Source organism: Lepus europaeus, chromosome 20 (assembly GCF_033115175.1).
Source record: "Lepus europaeus isolate LE1 chromosome 20, mLepTim1.pri, whole genome shotgun sequence".
NCBI classification, from domain to species: domain Eukaryota; kingdom Metazoa; phylum Chordata; class Mammalia; order Lagomorpha; family Leporidae; genus Lepus; species Lepus europaeus.
The window spans coordinates 46178148-46202887 of record NC_084846.1 but is presented as its reverse complement, the minus strand read 5'-3'; the positions used below and the strand labels follow the sequence as shown (position 1 = coordinate 46202887).

General features: G+C 37.1%; 1 protein-coding gene across 1 annotated transcript in view; it reads right to left on the bottom strand.

Annotated features, from left to right (window-relative positions):
- The window catches only part of THSD7A (thrombospondin type 1 domain containing 7A), a 449664-nt gene that overhangs the window by 185340 nt on the left and 239584 nt on the right, over positions 1-24740 (bottom strand). Inside the window, exons 3-4 of the mRNA XM_062178382.1 lie at positions 17500-17748; positions 13874-14055 (exon numbers count right to left, since the gene is read on the bottom strand). Coding sequence (XP_062034366.1) covers positions 13874-14055; positions 17500-17748 — 431 coding nt within the window. The remainder of the gene's footprint in view (positions 1-13873; positions 14056-17499; positions 17749-24740) is intronic.

Sequence of the window (24740 nt, the reverse complement as noted above, 5' to 3'; positions counted from 1 at the left end):
TACCTACTCTACTGTTTCCTTACGTAGCTTGAATAGGTTTATTTTATTATTTTTAAAGATTTATTTGAAAAGTATAGCTACAGAAAGAGAGGGGGAAGATACAGAGTGAATGATCTTCCATCAGTTTGTTCACTCTCCAAATAATCACAATGGCTGGGGCTGGGCCAAGCTGAAACCAGGTGCCTGGAACTTCATCCAGATCTCCCACATGGGTGGCAGGGCACCAAGTACTTGGGCTGTGTTCCATCACTATTCCAGATGCATTAGCAGGGAACTGGATGGGAAGTTGAAGTAGAGCAATTGGTCCTCAAACCAGCACTCATATCAGATGCTGGCATCAACCTACTGTGCCACAATGCCAACATCAAGGGTTTTATTTTAACACATCTATTCAGTAAATCATGGACTTGTATTATTCAGACATGTATTCTTAGATTATTTTACAATGTAGGTTTATTCAAACATTACAAGAATAAACGGGAGGGAAACAAACATGGGACACAAGATACATCAAGTTATTAATATTATTGTTCAAACAATGCTTTTTAGAATGGATTTAAGGTAGTGATATCAAATCTAGTAAAGCTATATGTTTGTCATTGTGTTAAACAGGTTGTCTAAGATTGATGTCACAGCGTAGCAGTGAAAGCTATATAACATCTTCATATTTGTCAAAACAACAAATGATTAGAGATGTCAAATAGAAAAATCAATATGAGTTTGCTGTTCTGAGAATTTTGGGTTAGACATACAAATCTGGGAAGCAAACAAAATCTGGTGATTAAAATACTACTATTCAGACATTCTCTCCTACCTCACCTCATCCTACTTTTAATCCTCTTCATAGCACTTACTGCTGATATTTTCTTATTTGCTTATAATCATTCCTTCTGTTGAAATGTAAACTCTACGACAACAGGAATCCTGTTTGTGTTGTTCGTTTCTCTATTTCTTCTTTTAGAACAGTGCCTAGCACATAGAAGGCACTCAGTAAATATAGTCTTGTTATTCTTAAATATGAGTAACCCTAATAGGTCATTGGCTCTGAAACAAATTATTATTTCAAAGAAAACCACCTATTCTAAACTAAACACAGAGTCATCTGGAGATGAGGTAGCTTTTCCCATCAAACTGGCTTACAGTTAGTAACCCTAAACCCTATGGAAAGTTGTTAAGACCACTGGTTCAGGAGCCAGACTTCCAGGATTCACAGTCCTACTTATGACATTTAGTAGCTGTATTCTATTTAATCTCTTTGTACCTCAATATCAACTAATAGCACTTATTCTATAATCTAGTGGTGAGTGTCTAATAAGCACACAAGTGCAAAATGCAAAACACTGAGCAGTGGCTCATCTATAGTAAGCAGCTATCATCTCCTTATTCCCATGACTACTTCAAGTTCACTCATTCAGTTCCATAGATTATATTTGGTAGTCCTTTTAGCTTGAAGATGATACTAAATTACTTATTCCAAAGGATGGTTTAGTATTGATGATGGGTCTCTTTCTGAATCAGATTCAGACTTTTTCTATGAATTATGAGCTATAGAATAGAGTTGATGACGCTTGACTTGCTCTAACTCTGTCTACACATTTTCTTTGTCTTGAATCCAGTTATGCCAGGACTCATTCTCCTATAGAACAGGGATATTGTTTCTATGCAAGCTTACATACTGAAAATTTCATTTGAGAATGTTAATCCTAACCTTATCTATATGGTAGTTGGAAAATGTGCATTTAACTGCACCTAAGTAGCAACCACAACAGATGTACTCAAACCTTGTGTCAGGGGACATAAGGGAGCTGTGTGCCTCTAACAGGTCACAGAGGAGGACTGCCCAAGGGAACAGCGGCATATCCATTCATTTACTACATCCATTGTGAAGTCTACCCCTGGTCATCCTGCCTAGTGGAGACCTACAAATCCACACCATATCATATGATTCTCACTTTCTTGCCTTTACTGATACATTTTCATATTTATCCTACTGTCCAATACTGAAGAAAACTGTGTAAAGCAAAAACTTCCATTGTGGTATTTATTGTCAAGATGTTAATGAGGTTATAATTCAATATAGTTCTGGTTTTTATTTTATCATGGCCGACTGGTGAATTTTCTTTCTGGCCCTAGAACCAGAAATCGTTATGCTTTTCCTTTTTATGACTGATTTCTATTTTCTCTTGGGAACTGTGAATTTCATAATTAAATGCAGCATTCCTCTTTACATTGGCTATTACAAGATTACAGCCAGAAGTTGTGGCTTATTTCAAGAAATTTATAGGATACGCTGGTGCACATTTTGCGCATTATCTTTATTATATTCATTACTGGTTTGATATCCTCTTCCTTTGAGTATTTTTCATTTACCTGCCCCCCCCTCAATTCCTCATGCATTTATCCTCAACATCACTTTATCTGCCCTTTATTATATGTATTTAGATAGAAAAATGTATCACATACCAAGGATTAAGAACATCACATTGTGGAATGCAGATTACTTTTCTGTGTGCATGGTAAATTCTGTTTGATGAATCCAAGTCACTCTCAAGCCATCAATGAGTCATTTTCCCATAAACAATATCTACTATGAGGAAATCTACAAAGTTTTACAGAGGACAATAATTTCCCTGTCTCAATAATACTGCATACAGCACAAATGCGTACTGTTGGTATGAAAACAGTGACAACAATTTGTAGCTAGTAACTGTGGGCTTGACAGTGTAAAGTCTCGGAAAGAGAACAGTTTACACCAGATGTCTTGGAAAATTACATCAAAGTTAACTTTTTTCCAGTTAAATCATTCAAAATTGCCACTAAGTGAGAGATGTTGACCTAAATGAAGAGCAGTTTAAACCGTCTAACACAGATTGGTTCAAATAACCATGAGCAAGATTCCACATTGACCTTGGAGAACCATCTTAGGGAATAAACTTCTTAATTGATTAGCTCTTAAATAGGGCTTGAACTATGCTTAGTTTCCCTCCAATTTTATTATAAGGGGCCTATGTTTATGCCTTTTTGTTTTTGTGACAAAGACATCACCACATATTATTTAATGTACTTCTGATGATTTCTATAAAATTGTGGACAGCTCACAGAGCAGATGAGTATACCTGGATAGATTGGAGACTTTGAAGTTGAAGAACAGGCTTTGAATCTATGCTTTATCACTTACTTTTTAGCATATCTAAGAAATATTATTCTGATTATTTACTTAGTCATAAAAAAGAGTGTTTCAAAAAGTTCATGGAAATCTTTTTTAGAGATAAGTTTATTTTGGTGCAAAAAACAGAATCCACGTATAGTTTTTATAATAGCTAATTTCCATGAGTTTTTTTTTTTAAGGTTTCTTATATGGGTAGATTTCAAAGGTTTTGAAACAAAATATTTTAATCCAATTTCTCCCTAACTTTTCAAAGTACACTCACACTATTGAGAAATACTATAATAATTTAGTGCCTGCTAGTTATTTTACTTACTCCCTTACCACACATTTTTAAAAGGCAATGCAAAAATATTTTCCAAGTACTTCTGGAATTCCAAAAGGAACTGGAACTTAACTAATCCACAGCTTTCCAACCAGGCCTTCCTTAGGACATGTTGAACACAAAGACTTCTCTCTAAACCTTCTTTTGCTTGTATTCATCACCATTATTGCTATTTTAACAACAAGAGGTGAACTTTCCCAGACATCATGCTGTTAAACCCAAAAGTATTAGATCCCCAGAAATCCTGTCTGGTATATGGGGCAGAAGGACAAGTGTGGTGTTCCAACCTTAGGCAATGGTGAAATTTTTTTAAATTTTTTTAAAGAGTAACCAAACAATCCTAGGGCTATTACAAGCATTGCCTTCAGAATTCACTGGCGATGGCATGCTGCTTAAAGGTCTTCTCAAGGACTCTGAATCACAAAGGCAGGCAAGCTGTGATTACTCTGTTGCCTTTAACTACAGAAGGAAAATTAGTCATATTTTTGTTTACTCTAAAATAATACAAAGAGATCTTTGAGAAAGGTCTACTTTTTCCAAGAAAGGAGCAATTTCATATGTAATGTAAACATATGGCAGGATTTTTTTTTTTTTTTTTTTTTTTTTTTTACAGGCAGAGTGGATAGTGAGAGAGAGACAGAGAGAAAGGTCTTCCTTTTTGCCATTGGTTCACCCTCCAATGGGCGCTGCAGCCGGTGTATCGTGCTGATCCAAAGCCAGGAGCCAGGTGCTTCTCTTGGTCTCCCATGCGGGTGCAGGGCCCAAGCACTTGGGCCATCCTCCACTACATTCCCGGGCCATAGCAGAGAGCTGGCCTGGAAGAGGGGCAACCGGGACAGAATCCGGCACCCTGACTGGGACTAGAACCCTGTGTGCCGGCGCTGCAAGGCAGAGGATTAGCCTGTTAAGCCACGGCACCGGCCAGGATTTTAAGACATATTGTAAAGAGACTCCATGTAGTACACGTCCTCCATTATGTTTCTCAACTGGCAAGGCAAGTGTACAATTATGTCTTTGTTGCATGCAAAAGATTTGGAGTGAAGCTGTTACTTAAAAAATCCCTCCCATCTTCTCAATTTAACCAGAGAAGCAAACATACAAACAAATGAAATTAATATTCCTTTGACACATACTTAATGCAAGGTCTTATGCTGGGACTCACATGCATCATCTCATTAAGCTTTTGCAGAGGAAAGAAAAGCAAAGAAGGAAAAATAAAGCTAGTGAGGCAGACATTTTAACCCAAAATGAAATGCTTTAAATTTTATGCCCAAGAAGCTAACATCCTCGAGCTGAAGGAATTCCTGTTTTTAAGAATTTTTTAAAATTATATAAGGGGAATAAGTTTCATGTATGGCATATATACAGTTTTAAGAGAATACTTCCCAGTCTACCCACCTGACCTCCCTCAGTCCTACCTCCCTCCTTCTTCCTTTCTTATTTGTCTTTCAATTTTTATTATGGCATACTTTCAATTTACTTTGTAATGATAAGCTTAATTCTCCAGTAAATAAAGAATTCAACAAGTAGTAATAGAAAAACCATTATTCTTCAGGAATATAGACAAGTGCTATAAGAAAATAAAAAATACAAATGTATGTTTTCCCTGATTTGTGATAACTAATATATAGAGTACAACAATGTAAAGTATAGGAGTGGAATTGACATCTTGAGATTTGATTATTGCTTATAGTCCTCTGCTTTCTTAACTGTATTTCCAAAGACACAATTTTTAGCAAGTACCAGACCTCTGCAAAGAAGGACGGGTTATAAAATGTTTAGGTGTGGGGAATGGAGGGAAGTTTAAATCTTGGAAACTTGGCATGAATATCCGTGAAGCAACTGCAGAAGAACAGAAGAAAATATAATCAAATGGCAAATTGCGTACTAGTGCAGGAGGGCTACAGACTTGGCAAGAAGGAAGGTCTTAGAGGTTGTAAAAGATGACTTAAACCAGGAGGGAGCTTTGGGGTGGTTGGGAAATAGCTGAAGGCCTTTGAAGGCAGAAAACAGAGGATGAAACACATCATCGTTGTCTGTTACAGTAAGTAGGTGATCCCAAGCATAGGGGTGGGGAAGCTTTTTCTGCACAGGGCCATTGGATATTTACCACATCAGTTGTGGGTCATACAAAATTATCAACTTAAGATTTATCTTTCTATAGATTCATTGAATTTCAAGGCCTGCCTCCAGTTGCCTTGGTAGGACCAGACCAAGTGATTTTGCAGGCCTTATACAGCCCATGGGCAGGACATTCCTCACCCCTCCACTGATAAGAGAACAAACCCTGACACTGAGGACATGTAGCCCCCACTGAATATGGGAAATATAACATCACTGAGTTTTATCAAATGCATATTGTTACAAGAATGTAGATTACTACTCGGATTTTTTGAACTGCAGTCAATATGCATTGTGTTATTAAAATAGTATACCCAATAAGAGGCATTTTTAGTGGATCCCAGGCTACTAATATAATAATATGGATCCTTGTATTTTGAGTATTTTCTTGTGTGCAATAAACAGTGAAACCTTTGTAAGATGAATCTGTTGTCATGACTTCCTTTTCCCACTGCTATTCTCCCTGGTTTATTTCCCTTTTTATTGCCCATTGCTTTTAGAAGGAATAAATATTAATGAGTTCCACAATGCAGTTTGCACTCCTCTGTTAACACTGGAAAGAGTAGATACTCCCTACTGAGCAGTCATCAACAAGGCAGAGAACTGCACACCCCAGCCACAAACCATTTCTCTCCCGTCCTTAGAAAGCAGGCATGTGTCTGAAAAAATGTGATTTGCTCCCCAGTACACATCCCTGAGTGCTCGTTTCATAATCCCTCCTGGAGCTATCACTCATCCACAACAGACTTGCTGCAATCAGTGCTTAAGGGTTACAGAAAGCAGACTTGAGGCAGTGACTTGATAGCGTCAAGTGAGGCGACATTTTATCCTCCACCTTTCTTTCATTAGTGGAAGGTCTGGACTAATAGCATGGCTTTCTTATGTCTTGGGTTACAGATACGAAGCAAGACGAAACATTATCCAGAAGAGTGTGAGGTATTCCTCCTCAATTTCCTAGTCTCAATAATAGCGAGGCATAGCGACTTTCTAAAGACTGATAGCACAGGGACATAAAACTGGGCTCAAGCAGTGAGTCATTAGAACTGAAAGTTCCACCTCACTCCCAAAGCCAGTGGCTTTTTCTACACTCTGCAATTGTCTCAGTCTTACCTCTGTCACTATGACACAGGCTCTTCAGCTTCCATATCTTATCACAGCATAGTAATTCTTTTTGACTCCAATCAAGGTAAGAATCAGTTGGAGTTAGGGGCAGATTTACTGAGAAGCTCATGAAACTTAAGGCTCAAGGGCCTCCATATGCACAGGCCACTATGAGGCTTTGGAAGACACCTCAGTAAGTTATTTTATGTTTTGATTTTTAAAAAAATAAATAAGGTTCCCTATATTGCTTAGGCTATGAGACCCAGGACACTTGGGTTCCCCTCCTTATCTCAGTCCCTCCTAAAGCTTTAGGAAGAGCCTTTAAAGGGGCTCTCATTAGCTTTATGGTAAATGAACTTCTGACTGTAATAAGCAATGGCACTGATGAAAAAGACAGATTCCTACTCCATTCCAGAACTTTATCCTAATTGCAATGGGCAGCATCTAGGAATTTTTGCATTTTAAGAGCCCTAGTGATTCTTAAACTACATTTTGAGGATATGTGATTCTCAGACACACAATTTACCTAAGAAAGAAGAGTGGACCATGGTACGGGGCACTCTCAGAGCTTAACAGGAGAGCCCCAACCATCTGTGGATGCCCCCAACCCGTGTTAGCCTTCTGAAGGGCCACGCCTGCATTCCAAGTACAGTCAAGCAAGCTACTATTAGGCTATGTGCTTCTTCATTACAGGGATCAAGTTGCTTTTAAATATTCTGCTTCTGACATCTAAGTCCATGATGTATCCTAATAGTTAATAAGTATTTGTTAAGTGAAGAAGAGAATGCAAACTGGGATACCTAAGTTTTTAATATTTCATCAATCATCACCATTGATGTTACTGTTATTTTCTTTTATAGTCAGCATTTGGAACTTAAGTGTAGGTATTTCTAAGTATCTTATTAGATTTCCTATCATTCCATCGTTTCTAGACTATTAACATCTTATTGCTTGTTAGGCATTTAAAATCCTGTTTATAATGGATTATTTTTTCCTCAGATAATCCATAATTTCCAATAGTGCCATGTAGTGGGGGGAATCTTGTGCATTTGGTTAAAGTAGTCCCCTCTGGAGAATTTTTGATTTGTCTACTTCAGGCACTATGGCAGTTAGTACCACTGGCCTGATGGCATTTATAGTAATTTCTCAGTTTTGTGACTGTTGAGTGATGGAAGTGATCACAAATTTGAATCCGGCACTACTGTGAGTATTGGCTCATGGCTGGAGTTCTTCGGACAGGCTTGGTTTTTTTTTTTAAATTTTTTTTTAAATTTTTATTATTATTTTTGACAGGCAGAGTGGACAGTGAGAGAGAGAGACAAAGAGACAGGTCTTCCTTTGCCGTTGGTTCACCCTCCAATGGCCGCCGCGGTAGCGCGCTGCGACCGGCGCACTGCTCTGTTCCGATGGCAGGAGCCAGGTGCTTATCCTGGTCTCCCATGGGGTGCAGGGCCCAAGCACCTGGGCCATCCTCCACTGCACTCCCTGGCCACAGCAGAGAGCTGGCCTGGAAGAGGGGCAACCGGGACAGAATCCGGTGCCCCGACCGGGATTAGAACCCGGTGTGCCGGGGCCGCAAGGCGGAGGATTAGCCTAGTGAGCCGGGGCGCCGGCCTGGACAGGCTTGTTTTTCCTGACTTGAGGCTCAGGCTGATCTGCTTCATTTAATCTCCTCCTCAAGGTAAACTGAACTCCTCTATTCAGTTGATGCTATCACCTTTTGAGGTTGATTAAATAGTGCAGGATTTCTGCTTCTGTCCTTTTCTCCAGCTACAAGCTCTGTGTTTTGCCCTTTATCGGCTTCACTCGCAGGCCCCCATAACGTGTAGTTCTCCTTCTACGCCATCCTCACGCAATGCAAGCAGAGACGGCATCAGGTCAACCTTGCTGGTTTGTTCAGGGAATCACTTAGTTAATAGAAACTTTAGTTCTGCCCTTATAAACATTTGAAACAGTCCCCTATCCTGCATGTCTGGATGTTTTGTAAAGGAGGACTTCCAGGTAATCTAGTCTGCCATACTGCTGACCACGCAACTGAAGACTCACTTATAATGGGCATGTTCAGGCCAATAAGGTCACGAGCATGAGAATACAAGTCCGAGTAGAAAGGAACATCAGGTTTCTTGATTTCTGCCTGGGGTTCTTTTAAAAGTAGTCTTAAAATGAAAATGCAGAAGACTTTTAAGCTATTCACTATAATTAGAAAAGAGAAAATAGACGCATAAAAATGTTCCCTTAAATGAGTGGTCAGACAGGAATAAAGTGCTTGAATGCTGCCTCCTGTCACTTGAGGCAACAACTAGATCATATGTCTTCTCTTCACACTCAGAGGTGCGAACAGTTTTCTCCAAGATCCAGGGCAGGGTAGGTGTGAATATGGCCTCCTTCCCAAACAGATACTTTTTAAAAAATGCTGGTATATTTAAAACATTTTTAGAGGTAACTTTAAGATAATCAAAAAACAGTTGTATCATTTACAAAGCAAATAGAAATATGTCTAATAAATATTATTTGTTTGATAAGAACAAATGTTTATTAGACACCTTGCCAAATAATTTCATGCTTAGATCACTTCTGAGTTGCCTCGTTGTATTTTTCTTTTACTTTTTTAGTTGAATATGTCCTGAAGTCTTGTTAGGAAGCTTTTCGTCTTTTAAAAATTCTAAGTTCCCTCTAGGTACGCACCACCTTAATCTAATTCCCAGCATGTGAGTTTTTATTAGTTTTTATCCCAATGACTGGGACCTACTGGCATCTCAATTTCCTTTTGCTATTTCACTGATCACAGGGCTTCTCTCCCACGAGATATCCAGAGGCCTGACTTCCAAGCAATATGATTCCTCTGGGGAATTCCTAAGTTTTGATTATTCTATAATTACATGTTATACTTTCTACTTCCTACTGCCTCTACAGAGTGGACTACATTTCCAAAATACTGCCATTGTGTATTTTACTTTCTTTTTCATTTACCATATTAAGATAAGCTGAGTATAAAATGGTATACTTGGAAAGATGATACATTCTGAAAAGTGCTCACACACTATATTAATATCTCAAAAAAGTGATCATAACTGAACTTTATATACCTGTTTGTATAACAGTAATATCTAGGTGCAAGTTTTATGTCACTAAATATTAAAATACATTTTTATGTAACTTACATCTATATAATGATGTTATAGAGAGTCACGAAACACAGCCTTGATATACTTCTAGCAACACAGAAAGACATAGTCAACCACTGTCTTCCCTGGGTGGTTTAATAATTACATCAGGGAATCAATGGAGATTCTTGGTCATACCATAATCCTCCAGTACATATTTGTAATAGAAGAGGTAAATTATTCTCACATGCCAGTTATTTCAAAAGTGGTAGATAGGAAAGGGGTAGCACTAGATTTTGATGTACTCTGATATTTCCTTTCTTAAATAACAGGGAAATAAAATAGCACTGTAATCACAGCCTTTCTTTTTTATAAAAGCCTGGACTAAATCAAGTTCATTTGTGGAAACCATAGGTAAAATACTGCAGTGACGAATTTGCATCCTATTTAGGAATGGTGTGACTATTTTATTCGTCCGATTTCTTTACAGAACTCAGGAAATCATGAATTCTTTATATGGCCTTCTGTTTGTCACTCACAGTTCACTCATCCTTACTTCCATCTATCTTTCAACTGATACCCCAATTATTGTTGCCAGTATAGCCCATTCTGTGTTACCATATAGGCTCCTTATCCAGGCTATCTCTCTTAGCAACCGCTAATCCCACAGACCTTATCCAGATTTTAGTTTGAAATACTTGGTATACTTCCAACAGGTGAATAAATATTCTTTTCTGAGTGTCCATTAATATAAGTCACTATAACCTCTATGATATCTCAGAACCAATACTTTTAATTTCTTTTTAAAAACATATTTAATCTATACAAAAATGGAAGATTTCTTGAATTACTACAGCTAAAATCCATGCTTGTTTCATTGCATGCTCTGAAAAAAAAAAACCCATCAATTCACATCCATGAATCCAATGATCAGCAAATTTGTCCCTGAGTTTTCTAAAACTTATAAAGATAACCTCCTTATTGGCAAAGCCACTTCCTGTTACATTCTGATAAGGGTAGATTTCACAAGGGCATAAGCCGGACACTTTTCACAGCCTACTGGAAGTCAGATCAGTGCGCTGAACAGAAATTGTGAAGGCTTTACCACCAAGTCTTCTCAACAGCAAGCTTGTCCAGGCTTTCAGTGATGTAGCTGACATTTTGTTCACTTGAATAGCATCAGGGAAAATTTGTCAGAACTGGGAGGGTCACCTCTAGCCAGCAGCAGCATAGGAATAAAAAGTGGACACTCTCCAGTATCAAACAGATCCACTTCCCTTTGTCTATGCATGCTTTTAGCAGTGTAATCAATAGCATGTTAGGTTGTGAATATTATACGATTTTGTGTATATTGTAATAATACATATTTTGAGTTTCTAGTAATTAAATACATGGACTCCAAGCAGGGGACTTTTTCTAGATAGTGCAATGTGAGTTAGTAGTAGTAGTGAGTAGCCTAATACATAAAGTGATTTAGCACTGTCCTTGTGCCAACACGGCCACTACCACTTGCCTGTGCAGTACAACATGCCAAGATAATAAAGAAGTTTATGTGCATTTCATATCACTCACTTTCAGTACTTTTGTATCAAGAAACTATTTTTGTCAAAGTATTTTGAGTTTAGGTATTTTAACATGTGGGTTATGTAAAAATTAGTAATGTACAGAACAAAAGGTGTGAATCTGCAAAAAGAATAGTGTGGCCCTTGTTCTTCAAATGAAGCGTGGTATGCGATGCTCTCAGGGTGGGCTTCCATGGTTATATACACACGGTTTCTTGCAATTAGTGGCTTCTTATTAGGACTGTTGGGGAGTTGCCTGGAGACATCTCTCTCTTTATTAGGTAAGCTTTCGTTCTGTAACATTAAAGGAAGATGGCCCAATCTTCACAGCCCACGGTCTACTTTTCTCTAGTCACATGGAGTTACAGTCCTCCCATGTCACCCTTGGGACGCGGGTGACTGGAAGCACCTTCTACCAGGAAATGGTAAGTGCTCCTTAGAAGGGACTCCGGTAGTCTGTGCTACAGAGCAAAACCGCCATTGTTTAGGATACTGACTGTTCTGGCAAAGGCTAGAATGGGCTTAGGATTTGGAATTTGAGAGAAAAGGACACAAATTTCTAAGTTTTTCACAATTATTATTTACACGATAAACATTCATTTTAGGTGAATTAATTATTCCTGTACCTACTGACCTCCCATTTGGCATCTGTTTTAATCCCAACACATATATCTTAATACTGATATTCTCTGTTTTTCTTTCTTTCAGTGACTTATGAAAAGACTCAAAATTCAGTTGCATTCAGAATTCTAACAGATCTTTTGAAAGTAATAACCTGTAGGATATAATTGACATTCAGAACTAAAATCTGATCTACTTCAAGCAATGAAATTATACTACTCTGAAAGGACTGCTATAATAAATCCACCTCAGAGTGTTAAAAATGCAGCCATTAAAGTGGCCAAGAAAATATTAATGTACTAACATTACATGTTTTATGCTACTTCCTTATAACCTCAAGACACATTAGTAGTAAAACGTACCCCTAGGCTAGATTTCTAAATGAGCTGACATGCTGTGTGAAGTTAGTGGATACAGAACAATTAAATTTTGGGAGCTGCAAATGCAAAACTTCTTAGTTTCTCTTCTGTGAAATACTGGCCACTGGTATCACTTCTATGTGAGGGGAACAGAGAAGCCATTTCTTATTTTGTTCTTTAATACACACATTCTTTCCCAGGTTTTCTTCTCATTCTTGCTCAAGTTCTCCCCTGAATATATTCTCCTGTTTGTCTTCACTTGCTGTCAGCTAGAGGTTTTATCTTATTTTTATTTATTTTTTTCTTCTTCCAATGAACACAATTCCCAGAAAATCCTGTCCTATCCTGCTCTCTCCTATCCACAATTTGCCAAGTACAGTTTGCTCATTTGCATTAATGTGACCTGTCATTTGCTTTTGCTTTCTTTAGTGTTGTGCAATTATACACACTGTTCCCTCTGCCTAGAATCATTTGCCTCTTACATTCCTGACCTGCTTATCTGTGAGTGGCATAACCAGCATCACGAAGCTCAAGTGTCACTGCCTCTGTGATGGGTCTTTTCTATAGTCCCCTGTGCTTGTATAGCTATCATATTGTATTATAACTGTTAGTTTATGACACCTTTGCCCTCATGCTAACTTAGGGTACTTTCCTGATAGGAGATCTGTATTGATATTTCCACCCTCAGTATCTTACATAATTTTTGGAACTCTGTTGTTAACTAATCAATATATGTTGGATGAATTGTAACTATAAGAAATGTAAGAAACACTGCTTACAGCACTGCTTATTTATATTCATATGCATTTCAGAACTACTAATTCAATATCAACTTGATCTAATAACAGTGAGAGTTCAGGAGTATCATTAATGAATAATATGAAATTTTAACCCAGGCCATATTGGACTCACTCATTCTTTTGTACACTTCCTGCATTTGGTTCTGAAACTGAAATTTTAAAAATATTCTAATATGTGCCTGTCAAATTACAAAACTATTAAACAAGAAGTTATTCCATTTGGTTAAAGATTCAACTGTAGTTTTTATTCTGTATATATTTCATTTAAATTCAAATTGAACATCTTTCTCAATACCAGAATTAACTTATTTTTAACAAAATGTGACTTTTTGCTAGCAAGTTTTACTTCTAATATAAAGAAATTTTTAAACTTTAAAATGTATATTTATATAAGTGTGTACTAACTGGGGTTTTTATTCTACTTTTTATAACAGATTATTCCTACTAAATCTTGATGCAGAAATTGAGTCAGGAAAGCATTTAAATTAAAAAAATCAAAAAGAAACTTGTCAGTAAATCAGGACTGCCCAAAGATGGGTTTGTATCAAAAGTTTTTTCCAACCACATGTGGATTATGTTTAGCATTATGGATACCAAGCACGACGGGAACAGAAACACAGCCATGCGTGCCCCAGATGGCCCCGCGTATGTCCCTCCAAGGCCAGGATAAGCTCTCAATCCATGAAAGAGTCTCTGGGAAAAAGTAAGGATTACCTGCTCTGTCCTCGTGGCCACTTAAGAGGGACAGGAGGTTGTCATTGGTCTGAACGCAGTAGGCCTCTCTGGTCTGAATGCCTCCCCCGCAGAGGGCCGTCTGGTTGCCGCGCCTCTTATCCTGCTGGCTGAGCAATGGGTCCACGCGGCACTCAGTCCACTCTGTGGTTCTCCAGCCATACCTAAGTAAACACGTAAGCAGAAATGTCGCAGATGGCACCATATGGACTTAATAAAACTTTCCTCCGTGATTTTTTTTTTCTTAAAAAATAACCTAAAAGACATCTTCTCTTAGATCCCACTGTAGACTACATCTCTGGTGTAGACTCAGTTCAACCCCTTCCCTTTACGCTCAGCAGCACTGCATTTAAGGAGAGGTTAAATTTAGGGTCATTTTATTCTAATTGCAACTGCTCCAAGTTGCTTATAAATATTTTATGAAAAGAGAACATCATGCTGGAAACATGAAATCTTATGTTCAATTAAGTGAAACCCAGGCTCACCATTTCTTGATGCTTATAAACAAAGGATGATTGGATCTGAGAATGGAAAACATCATAAATGATGATGAACCCAAACACTTGCTTTGCCTTTAGTGAAATGAATGAAAATTGCTTCTTCATACACAATTATAATTGTGTGTTAGGACTAAAAAATAGAGCACAACAATTTAGAGTTTCCGCTTTAGTGTCAAGCATAGGAAGGTTTTTTTTCCTGTAACACTGAGCATCCCTGATGAGTGCTGATGAACGTTGAAAGGAGCTGACGTTTCTAATCATCGGAGTACAAGAAAGACGATCTATGATTCTCAATTAAAGCTCCAATCAAGATTACGATGTGAAATAAGTATCAGGGGATGTTCAGTGCATCACATGCTTCAAGGAGATAGGCAAGGAGTCATTCTCTGATGCCAGTGAAGATAGAAAGTGGTGGCATTTCTCCACCAAGAGGAGACTGCATATTCTAACTGCTCAAGGAAAATGCTCATGTAGCACTTTGCATTACTTTAACCAAATGTTTCCTTAGTAATCAGATTAACAACCAACACAGGTACCAGCGGATGTGTTAATGTTCGCTTCAATTAGACAAAAAGGTTAACTGAATCCTCAGATGTCCAATCTAGATGTTTTCTTTGTCAGGGGTAAAGTTTTGTGACAGCAGAGCTGAGCTTCAAGCTGCTTTTCCATTTTTATAAGTGGGGATTCAGGGCTTAGAGTTGAGGGAGCAGATCATCCAGGAGAGCATGTCTGGCATTTGTTTATAAAGGAAGGGCAGCACCTGGGTCCATTGTATAAACATGAATAATTGATGACTGGTTGGTGGGGTATGGGAGCGAGGGACATATAACAAGGCATTTGTTAACATTTGGTAGGGGAGTAAAAAGGGTCCTTTTTTGAGCAAATATATACAGCTGAAGTTTAGGATACTGTTTATTGCTCTTTTTATTTTTTCCAGCTTTAATTAAAGCTTTCATTGATGGTGAAATTATTGGTCCTGGAATGATCCTTGAGACTGTATTCATTAAAAGTCACTATTACAGTACTTTTGAAATACCTAGCAAACAAAGAACAGGTAGTACGTTTCATATAACAACTAGAATTTTTACTTGCTAACTGCCTTGAGGTGTTTAATAGGGAAGATGCTAACATGTCTGTAGCATACTAGTGTAATGACTATTTTTAACTTTTTTGAAAAACATAGATTAATACATCTATCCCTTTGTTACATTTTTTACACATACAGAAAAGAATACTATGCATTATCTCTATTTTGTTTGCAAGTAGAGTTTTAAAATAGGTATTTTATCTTCAGTAACAAAATTATTCAGTTTTGCTTTTTGTCATCAAACAGTATGTTGGTTTTCAGTAACAACTGGTTTGTTGTTGTTGCTTAGTATCATGGGTTGATGTTTCCAGATATCGTGACTACTCCATGTCAGGATGTTAATTTCTCTTTTGATAAATGCAAATACTATTTCCTGGCTCAGATTTAAACCAAAGCTGCACCCATCCTCGAATTCTAAGTATATCACTACTAAATATTTCAGTAAATCTCTCTGAACTCTACATATTATGTCTTGAGAATAGAACATTCAAAGCAAAGTCAGAATCTGTTATGTGTAGTAACACCAGGGATATGAAATCAAGCAAGTAATTTGGGTAGTGAAATAGTCATTTTTTGGTAAAAGAACAGAGTTCTAATTTAGGTCATCCAAAGAAGTCTTATGAGAGGAATAGTATTTCAGCAATGGACACTGGTTCCAGATTCTAAGAAAATGCTATTCCCCCAAAAGGAGAGAAGAGTTAATTAAGTCTATCTGTCGTATTTTATTAATAATATTTGATTTTCTGAGAGGATAAAGAATAAAGCAACTAACTTGAGACAAAAGTAGAAGAAATCTGTAGGAGAAAAAACACTGGAAATCCTGCCAGTTCCCTGAGCCTTTTTTATGGAGCGGAACCATAGTCAGTGGACAGGTAGAGACAGGAACCTCTCTGTGGAGTTGTCAGTCACTGGAGTTACACTGGGGGACAGTGCATGACTCTGAAGTGCTGCAGAACTAAAGCTCACATATAAACCATCACCATTGTTGTTACTCTAGTAGTGACAGTAGTATTAATTATTAAGTATTAATAATATTAATTGTTAAGTATTAAATATTAATTTGTATCCCTGCCAGTTCATGTTGCTTGAACGAAATGCATGTTCTCAGATATTGAGGACATTCCAAAGAAGCTGTCAATGAAGTAAATCTCTATTGAGGAACTACAATTCTCAAAGTCACTCTATAAATATTCTATATTGAGACTATCCTGAAATATTGTTATTGCAACATCGTAATTCACAAGAATGTCTTGGAAGCGATATTTTTAAAGAAAAAAGAACAGTGTTATTCTGCTAAATACTTCAGAACTAGTCAGTGTATTTGAAATCATTAATGTTTATTGAGCATTTAGAGTTTGCAAGGCCTTGTGGTATAGGTTGGTGATAAAAGAAATCAGACAAAATCCCCCAAGAACCAAGACTAATAAGCACAATTCTTTTCCCCAAGGAATTTAAAGTCTCTTTAATTTGATGTAGAATTTAACTCTATTGAATAGGCTTTTATACATATGCATTACTATTTTTAATGGGTCACAGGAACCTGTGGTTCAAAGTTTGCTTTACCTTACAGAAGAGACGGTAATTATCAGTGGTCCAGGGACCAAATTAACCCATCAGCTGTTCTGGTAAATAAAGTTTTATTGAACAGAGCACACTCAACTGTTCACATACTATCTACAGCTCCAAAGGTGGTGGTGAGTCATCACAAGACAGACATATGTGGCCTGAAATGCTTAACGCATTTACTATCTGTTCCTTTACAGAAAACACTTAGCAACTTTTATTATGGAAAATATATAAACCTAGAGAAATTATTAAAAATTGGAAATGCAAGGCTTGTATATTTATTACATAAACCGAGCAAAAAAAAAGCTTAGTGCAGTGTAGTGTTTGCAAAGATTTATCTTATTTTTCCAGTTTGCATGCCTAAAAGTCACTATTTCTCAATATACTCAGCTTGACTCAAACAGTGGGCAGACATGCAATTTGGGCAGACATTGTACCCTTCTTTATGTACTCACATGGCACAAGGGGCCACTCCATCGCCTTGAGACACACAGGGTTCCCGCTCCTCAAGCTCGGGACATTGTTTTTCACTGGCAATGGGAAACTGCCTGATGGTCCGTGTTCTGACGCGAGTGCCTGCAGGGGATGCTGCATCATGGCACGTTTTTGAGCAAGGAGTCCATTCCAACCACTCCGACACCTGGCACTCTTTGGTGATCACACAAGACTGGAAGGTCACTGGCAGCTTCCCTTGCTGGCAAAAGCTGTAAGAGAAAATTGATATTCTCATCAGAGACTTGCAGTCAGCTAAGAATTTTGGGTTCTACACTCGAGACTAAAATCGGCTTGGACACTTTTATTCCTACTTGGAGGTGTGATTCCAATTTCACTCAAAATATATCAACATTTATGATGTGTAAAAGCAGACTCAATGCTCACATTTGCATTCCCTATTTTGTAAGAGTTGTTAAATCATTAGTAGGAAACAGAAAATAAAGGGGATAAAGCAGAAATAGCTAAGGCTAAATTTGCCACATTGCTCATTTCACTCATTCCAGATTGGTTTAATTTAGGAAATGAGAAACCAAGAACTGTTAACATATGCTAATTTATATTCTGCTTAGTGATTCAAATAAACATGCCTAATACAATATTGTTTTAACTAGAAAAAGTAATTTGTGATTTAACATTAATTTTAATGTCACTTAAAACTTATGCTCTGATTTACAATTATAATGTATGATTATTCAAATATATCAACTTTATCAATTCATACTTTAATACACAGGAGACAAATGGGAATCCTAATTAAATACACCTAAGTATTAGAAATATACCTCTTGTTTACCCAGATACTATAGAGATAATCCTCTAAATACGGCTCTTTTATTTTATCAGTAAACTATGCTCAAATGCTAATATAACCTACTTGAATTAGAGGGATATTGCATCCTAAATTATATTACCTACATATAAAGATGAAGATGACATCATCAATGTCAACAATTAGCGACAGTGTATTTTGAGGACTTTTTCTGGAAAATAGAGACCTTGTGAAACTTCTTGGTTGAAACCTCACTCAATGTCATAACCAATAGTGCAGACTCTTGCCTTGACAGAGCCACCCAGTTTAATGGGATAATTCCATCTTGTCATTCAGGTGCCATGATTATCTGTGGTAATCAACCATAGAGAGAGGCAGGATCATTTTAATGTAATGTCTCTCATTCAGTATCCTTAGTTCTATTTGAAAGTATATAAAATTTGCATTCCAGGGAGATAATTTAAGCTCATAGTATCTGTCAATTTGTCAGAGCTGAGAGACCTGAGAAAATTATCTGAAATGGTAGGAAGAGGGCTCTCTGGGTGAGCTGCACTTTCCCTATGATAATAGAAAAGACCAAAAATTCTATTTCTCCTCTAGTGTCATATATTGGGTAGTAACTATACTTTAGCAGTAACAGTAACCAGCAAAACTTTCTCTGTGATCACCAAATTTCCACTCTGGAGTTTATTCATGCAAATGAGGCCCTCTACAACTGTTCTCTTACCAAATTCAACCTATTTCAAAATTTGACATCCTTCATTTTATAAACATTTCTTATCATTCATGAGATTATTTTCATATACATAGTTATATATTATCTTCTACCTAATACATATTAAGTTCATATTCTATATGAAAGCAATGGATTAACAATCTCTTAACATTTGTGGAGAAGTCGACCACTGGTTAACTACTTCCAGTGAAAGTTACCCTGGTAACATGATAAAAAATGAAATGTTAACTATACCACTATGTCATACAATTTTTTTGATAAAATGACTCATCTGGATAAATTGCACATGCACTGTGAAACTACAAATACCAAATAGATAGCCACAGCTTTGGGCCTCCCCATGTGTGACAACACAGGAAGAGTGCTCATCTGTAGAATTTTATTCCAAGAGAAATTGGTTCCTGTGGACATGAAGTTTTTAAGTCATGCAGTTCCTGGATCTACCTGATTTAGTGCTTCTTGCACCTGACCTGTAAGTTCCGGATACCTAGCTAAATTCTCACCAGACACCAAGTTCCATCTTTATTCTTCTACTCATACTGATGACAACTGTGGCTTTTGGTACTCTAATGGGTCCCATGGATTTGAAAGCTTGATAGGGAATAAGTATAAAACTTAACTCATACTACCTCATTTAACACCTCCAATAAACCTTTTATGTAGATATCACTGTTAGTTCTAATGTATAGAGAAGCAGCATTCTAAAGGTTAGAGAAACTGCTGATGGTCATTCAACTAATAAGTAGTGGAGTGGAACTTAGATTCTTAAGAAACTGAGCCCATTTTCTTAGCCATGATGCCCTGTTTCTCACATGGTCAACTACCTATAAATCTCAGCTTGTTAGAGCAACTGCTTTAGTTAAGGCTAATGCCGAAGTTACTGATGCACTGTTCATCAACCATTTCACAGACCCAGGATTTGTCACAGCTGTGTGGCTATGCACTTTGTAAATATGCTATTTGCACTAAGGAGGTCTTGGCACATTTATGAAGATGCTAAAAAGAACGTCTTTCCTAACACATGTTAACACTTTTCAACATAGAGCCTATATATAAGAAAGTAGCATAACCATAGAGTAATATTAATTATATGATTATAGTTTTTTATGTGTGGCATGAATAACATGGATGTTTAAACTGTGTATGTGTATGTAGAAATATGTGTGTGTACACACTCTTATACATATAACATGTTTATGAGTGTATATACAGTTTTTTCTGATAATTCTCCAATACTAAAACCTTTCAGCAAATAGAGTAACTCTACTTAATACTAGATCTCTGAAATAAAAAGATTACAGTAATAAAGTTGGAAGCATATAATTCTACTTGGGGAGGTGCAGGAGGTCTATGGAGTTGTAGGTTACTAGGGTAAATTTTAAACTACATAATAGAATTTATCATAGTGAGATGAAGGTAATTAATCTCCTAGTAATAGTACAAAGGAAGGGGCCTGTGCTGTGGCATTGTAGGGTAAGTCTCTGCTATGGTTCCAGCATCCGAGATAGGTGCCAGTTCATGTCCTGGCTACTCCTCTTCCAATCCAGCTCTTTGCATATGGCCTAGGAAAGCAGTGGAGGATGGCCTAAGTGTTTGGGCCCCTGCACCAGAGTGGGATACCCAGAAGAAGCTCTGGCTCCTGGCTTCAGACCAGCTCAGTTCCTGCCATTGCAGCCATTTGGGGAGTGAATGAGCAGAAGGAAGACCTTTCTTTCTGTCTCTCCCTCTACCTGTAACTCTCTCAAATAATAAATACAATAAAGTACAAAGGAAATCCAAAGCAAACAATAGGAATATTTATGGAAAAATGGCAGGACCAAGTCATTAATTATGAATAACAACCTTGAATGTAAATAGCCTAAATTCTCCAATTAAAACATACAGACTGGCTGAATGGTTTAAAAAACAAGACCCATCTATTTGCTGCTTTCAAGAAACACACCTCACCAATAAGGATACTTTTTTTTTTTTTGACAGATAGTTAGACAGCAAGAGAGAGAGAGAAAGAGAGAAAAGCCTTCCCTCTGTTGGTTCATCCCTAAATGGCCACTACGGCCAGAGCTACACCAATCTGAAGCCAGGAGCCAGGTGCTTCTTCCTGGTCTCCCATGTGGGTGAGGGGCCCAAGCACTTGGGCCATCCTCCACGGCCTTCCCAGGCCACAGCATAGAGCTGGACTGGAAGAGGAGCAACTGGGACTAGAACCCAGTGCCCATATGGGATGCCGACACCTCAGGCAGAGGACCAACCAAGTGAGCCATGGCGCCGGCCCCCAACAAGGATGCTTTCTGAAAGTGAAAGGATGGGAAAAGATATTCCATGCTAATAGAAAGCAAAATGAGCAGGTGTAGCCATCCTAATATCAGAAAAAAACAGACTTTAATACAAAAATTGTTAAGAGACAAAGAAGGGCATTGTGTAATATTAAGGGATCAATTCAACAGAAAGATGTGACTACCAGTAAATGTATATGCACCTAATGCCAGGGTGCCAGACTACTTAACAAATAGTCTAATGGACCTAAAACAAATGCTAATTAACCTAAAGGGAGCCACAGACTCCAATATATTAATGGGGGACATCAACACTGCACTTTCATAAATGGACAGAACTAACAAAAAAAATCAACAAAGAAACAATAGAGCTAATCTACATTATGGACCCAGTGGACCTAACTGGTATTTACAGAATATATCATCCCACATTTGAAGAATACACATTCTTTTCATCAGTGCATGCAACTTTCTCTAGGACAGACCATATGCTAGGCCACATAGCAAATTTCAACAAATTCAAAACAAAGGGATACAAACTAGAAGCCATTGTGCTCAGTGAAATTAGCCAGTCTCAAAAAGACAGCTATTGGGGCTGATACTATAATGTAGTGGATAAAGCTGCTGACTGCAGTGCCAGCACCCCATCTGGACATTGGTTTGAGTCCCAACTGCCCAATTTCTGATCCAGCTCCCTGCTGATGTGCCTGGGAAGGCTGCAGAGGATAGCCTAAGTGCTTAGTCCCATTGTACCCAGGTAGAAGACCCAGAGGAGGCTACTGGCTTTTGCCTGGATCAGCCCTGGTCATTGAGGCCATTTGGGTATTGAGCATGTGGATGGAGGATCTCTCTGTCTCTATCACTGCCTCTTTTAACTCTGCCTTTCAAATGAATTAATCTTAAAAAAATATGTTTTCTCTCCTATATGGCAGTTAACATAGAACACAACATTATGTATAGGAATTAAACCAACATCTTATAATTGTTGTTTTTAGCCCTTTTCTATTCTCCTGTGGAACTCTGTCTGGTCTTTCTGTGTTTTGCTAATTGGATATTATGGTTAGTGGTGAATTAAGCCTGCTATTACAGAGCAGATTACGTTTTTGCAAAAATGAATGAAAAGTAAATATGGGAGGGAAAAGGGGACTGAGAGGGGGTGAGAGGTAAGTATAGTTATCTTTTTATAACTGCACCTATGAAATACATGAAATCTGTTCACTTAATTTTAATAAAAATTAATGGATGTGAGAAAATAGCATTTTTTTGTATTTATTTGTTCATGGGTGGGAAATACATTTTTCTTTGGCCTCAGTTTAGGAAATTTTTGATAATGAATGGAAATAAGAAGGGAACTTGAAAGTCTAGGTTAGATCCGAGGCAGTTTTTGGTTAAGTATAATATATTGTATATGTAATAATGTCATTCAAAAATTTAGAGCCAAAAGAAGATGATGTTTATATTTTATGTAGATTCTGGTGGTGAAATGAGGTGAGAGAATGGATTGCTATGGCACAAGATTTAAGACAGGGATAACAACATTAATATTGGAAAGAAACACAACTTAAGTGCCAAATACTATGCTAATCTTTTCATGTATGATATACATGAGTGAGATATGATTGCACATGGAGTTAGCCATTACTGAACATTTATAATTAACCATGTACTATGTCCAGTTTTACCTACAATCACTCACAAAATCCTCAAAACTACCTTGCAAGGCAGAGACCTGATATGTCTGTCTAAGATATCTTTTAATTGCTCTTTCCAGGCATTCTCTGAAAACATGATTTTTCATAAATACACTATCAGTTATCAAAGCTTTCTTTAATGTCACAATTTTTAACAATTCACATGCCTTTTTTTCTCCAGCTTTATTGAGGTGTGATTTATTTTTACAGACAAGGAAATATAGTCTCAATATCTCCTCTAAGTCATATAGATTGTAAACAGCAGGGCTAGGATTCACACTAGGTCTTTCTGTTTATAAGCCTAACATGGATATCAACAAAAGAAATGGTATTGGAAATTAAAAGCAATTATAAGCTACAAGGAAAAGGGAGTTTAGAAATTGTAGGATCTAGAGGATAGTTTTTTGCAGGGATTAAAAAATGAAGAGGTCATTAAATAACTTGAAAGTTTCTAACTTTAGTAATGCGTGAATTAGCAATTAAAGGGGAGAAATCAGAAGCAAATTTTTTAGTTCATGAATGAGTTCAACCTAAATACTGATTTGGATTGGATATAATCTAGGATATATCTATCAGGAAAAATACCTGGTCTTCAGATCCAGAATTAAGGAATAGGGTTTACTTGAAATCTCCTGATAATGGGGTGTGTGTTTTAAAAAAGTATCAAAATAGCAAATATCTATAAAAAATTTCAAAGTCAAGATCACAGAAGTTGGAGTATTCGTGCACTGGAGATTTTAGGCTTGAATCATTTACATACGATCTGCAGTGCACCTGAGTGGGAACATAGTATTGTGCTGCTTATTTGTTGCATTTTGACTAAACTAAGTCACCAGGTCATCAGTAGTTACCAAATGACTCAGTTCTATCTTCTATTATTCTCTGCTTTGTTCTGGTCATGAAAAAGTTGACAAAAATGTAGGGCTGAGGGGAATGATATGTTTTGATTTACAATGGTTTTCATGAGAATGTGCCCCTTTTGAAAGTTAGACATCAATATTTGTGATGCAAAACAACAAAATCTGTTGTTCAAATTCTATATTCTGTTAGTACAGCATAATCACAGATATAATTTTATTAATTTTCCCCAAGAATGAAGTGGTTGTTCTAATCTTGAACTGCAAAATACAAACATAAGGAGACCTTAAATCACCTATGCAGTATTAATGGAACTCTATAGACTGAGAAAAATGATATTGTTTTTGAGGCTGATACATTTCTTACAGATATAAGACAGTGATCAACCAATTGACAGTGTTGTATGCAATTCCATCTCTTTTGGTTACATAAACAGATTTAATTTTTAAAATTACATCCAGAGATGTATATATACTACTATATATATATAGTATATATACTACTATATATATATATATATATATATATATATATATACACTACTAGTGGGCTATACAGTTTTTCCTATAAATCTAAGAGTTTTCTTTTTCAGTACTAATGAGTGTTCCTGGTTTTTCAGACATCTCCAATTTGTAGCAAGATAGAAAATGATGAATGCTCTATTCACAGCCAAGGAATCTAAAACATTTCTAAATTGCCACTCTTGGGTTAATTGAGCCTTATTAGGTGGTCATCACATCACCTGACAACTTTCTGTATGGTGCAATTACATCTTACTAAAAGATCAGTAATAAAATTGTGTAACTCTTGTTTTTATAACTTAACCAATCTAAGTCCTGATGGGCTTCTGTTTTCAGATTCAGTGCTGAAAACT